This window comes from Pteropus vampyrus, unplaced genomic scaffold (genome assembly GCF_000151845.1).
Source record: "Pteropus vampyrus isolate Shadow unplaced genomic scaffold, Pvam_2.0 Scaffold16643, whole genome shotgun sequence".
Lineage (NCBI taxonomy): Eukaryota > Metazoa > Chordata > Mammalia > Chiroptera > Pteropodidae > Pteropus > Pteropus vampyrus.
The window spans coordinates 1-3,057 of NW_011905424.1; the positions used below are offsets into that span (position 1 = coordinate 1).

Sequence of the window (3,057 nt, forward strand, 5' to 3'; positions counted from 1 at the left end):
TTTTCTTATAGTGATGAGCATTATGATGATCAGTCTTTGAGATATTATATACATGTGTTCATATTTATAAAGAATTTCTGGGGACTACTGTTTGAGCATAGATCTTAGAAAGAAATACAGAATTTTCACTTGTATATACATTTTAAAGGAGATTCAGCGATTGCAGGAGGACACCGATAAAGCAAACAAACATTCATCTGTCCTTGAAAGAGACAATCAGAGAATGGAAATACAAATAAAAGATCTTTCACAACAGGTTAGAATTTTTTTCTTTCCCTGTTTTTTTCCTAAACTGACATCCCAGTAATGTTTGAATGCGTTTGCAGGTATCTAAGAGAAAACAGATGAAATTCTCATCAATTAGGAATACTGCTCTAGCAGAATTGCAGCCTAGTTATTGTTTTTCCATAGCCCTTCCTTTTTTTTTTTAAGTGTTTGATAAATTTTCAAATTATAGGTAGTGGTTGTAATAAATGAAATATTTCAAAGATAAATAAAAGTTCTTCCTCCTGATCAAGTTCCAGAGTGTAATCAAAAAACAGACTACTGTGTATTCTTTCTTCTATATACAAACACACGTGAGCATGTAAAAACATATGTAGGCGTTCTTTGTTTTTACTGATTTAAAAACATGCCATATGCATCTATTTTTTGTTCTTGTATTTTTACCCTAATTTTTTTTTGTGGGTCTACACACATAACAAAATACATAAAAATTCCACATAAGTGGAATTAAAATCTATTTTCCATGTTCTCCTTCTGCCCCATCATACAATATGTGCAAACATACACACGTACATCTAATAGGTACCTATTTCTGTGTGTTTTATTCGGCCATTGTTTTATAGAAATTGAGCCATGCTTCTGGAATTGTAATTTGGCTGCTTTTTAAAATAGCAGCCCTCATTACACACTTTTATATAAATGAAAAATTTTTTCCATTACATTTCCTTTATTTAGGTTTTAATATCTAAAGTGATATGTTTGATGGTTTTTTAGGATAACTTAATGGTGTTTATAAAAGTAATATTTTCATTTGAAATTTCCATTTTCTTCTGAACATTTCTAGAATCAAAGTACCATGCGATAACATACTAAAACTTTGTTTTCAGATTAGAGTGCTTTTGATGGAACTTGAAGAAGCAAGGGGTAACCATGTAATTCGTGATGAGGAAGTAAGCTCTGCTGATATAAGCAGTTCATCTGAAGTAATATCACAGCATCTAGTATCTTACAGAAATATTGAAGAGCTTCAACAGCAAAATCAACGTCTTTTAGTGGCTCTTAGAGAACTTGGGGAAACCAGAGAAAGAGAAGAACAAGAAACGACTTCATCCAAGTAAGCTATTGACTACTTCGGTTAGTTTAGCAAACATTTGTTAAAAACTTATCATGCACCCCCTAACAGTGATGGATGCTGGGAATATAGTGATTTAGGAGAGAAAAAAAATTGAGCAATAATAGCAAAAAAAAAAACATTCAAGTTTGTGGATAAGCTCCATAATAAGATAGATAAATAAGTAGGTACTTTTAGTTCAGCATGATTAGTGATATAATAGATAAAAGCCTACCTGTGGGAGCGTAGAGGTGTAGGACCTAGCCTAGATTTTAAGCAATAGGCCAGACTGCATGGAGAAGATATGCAAGAATTAAGCAGAGTAAAGAATTTTTTCAAAAAATGTTTTGTGTTAGAGGAGGAGGAATGGCTTTGAATGCGAGAAGATGAGTTTGGACTGACTGGATTGGTTTAATTTTTGAAAACAAATTTTTCAGATGACAGTAGTGAGTGCCCAAGCCTCTATAGTGGCGGTTTTAAAAGTGGTTCTTAAACTATCATCAGAAGAAAGGATAAGAGAGATGGAAATAATATGCTTACTGTTAGATGTTAAAATACTTAGTCAATTTACAGTAGAAATTATAACTGCCTCTTAATCTCAGTCCTATGAAATAGACTGATGATTTTTCCTGCAGAATCACCGAGCTTCAGCTCAAACTTGAGAGTGCCCTCACTGAATTGGAACAACTCCGTGAGTCACGTCAACACCAAATGCAGCTTGTCGATTCTATAGTTCGTCAGCGTGATATGTACCGTATTTTGTTGTCACAAACAACAGGAGTTGTCATTCCTTTACAAGGTAGGTTTTTGTATGTTATCTGAAAAGTTTCCAATATTTTTGGGAAATTTTTCTGAAATGTGTACTAGGGAATGGATTTTGCAATATTAGCAGTGTGCACACTTCAAATGAAGATTTATAGTAGATCATAACAGGTCATCAATTCTAAAGCACATCATTGTTTTAGGTATTATTAAGAAGGAAGAAATGCTTTTCATTGTTGAAAAGGATGCATCTTAGAATCAATGAATTATGATATTTTTTTGGTTATGTTTTGTTTGAACGTTTAACCTGCAAATATATCTAATCAGAAACTAGAAATGATAGTTGATTTAGTAGATTTCTTGTTTCATAATTTCTATAACCTTATGATTTCATGTAAATAGTCTAGCTTGTTGATTTTGGTAATAATGTATTTGCAAATGTTATATTAGTCTTTTTACATTTTTGAAGCGTCAGGCTTAGAAGATATTTCTCTTATGTCAACTCCAAAACGTTCAAGTACATCACAGACTGTTTCCACTCCTGCTCCAGTACCCATAATTGAGTCAGCAGAGGCTATAGAAGCCAAGGCTGCCCTTAAACAGGTAAAGATGACACCTTTATATGTTTATCTTGGGTTAGGTTTTTCAGGAGAACAGAGGATCATTTTCTAAAAATCTTTATAATATTTAGTTGCAGGAAATTTTCGAAAACTACAAAAAGGAAAAGGCAGATAATGAAAAAATACAAAACGAACAGCTCGAAAAACTTCAGGAGCAAGTCACAGATTTGCGATCACAAAACACCAAAATTTCTACCCAGCTAGATTTTGCTTCTAAACGGTAAATTTTCTTTTGTTCAAAAATCAAGTCTAAATGGTATACTTCAGTATTCAAATGAACCAAATTCAAGGGTTAATTTGTATAGTTCAGATGAGTATCTGTGGGGGTTCATTTTTAAT

General features: G+C 32.7%; 1 protein-coding gene across 1 annotated transcript; it reads left to right on the top strand.

Annotated features, from left to right (window-relative positions):
- Positions 1-71: 71 nt before the first annotated feature.
- Positions 72-2,957, top strand: LOC105310923 (nucleoprotein TPR-like). The gene is made up of 5 exons (XM_011387005.2): positions 72-256; positions 1,113-1,339; positions 1,972-2,135; positions 2,568-2,701; positions 2,790-2,957. The coding sequence occupies exons 1-5, from the start codon at positions 224-226 to the stop codon at positions 2,940-2,942; spliced, it is 711 nt and encodes a 236-aa protein (XP_011385307.2). The 5' UTR covers positions 72-223; the 3' UTR covers positions 2,943-2,957.
- Positions 2,958-3,057: the final 100 nt, after the last annotated feature.

Bases quoted from the DNA above. Each gene is read 5' to 3' on its own strand.
- LOC105310923 (XM_011387005.2), top strand. From the start codon at position 224: ATGGAAATACAAATAAAAGATCTTTCACAACAG. The intron at 1,340-1,971 runs GTAAGCTATTGA...TTTTTCCTGCAG, and splicing joins CAAGAAACGACTTCATCCAA to AATCACCGAGCTTCAGCTCA. The intron at 2,702-2,789 runs GTAAAGATGACA...TATAATATTTAG, and splicing joins CCAAGGCTGCCCTTAAACAG to TTGCAGGAAATTTTCGAAAA.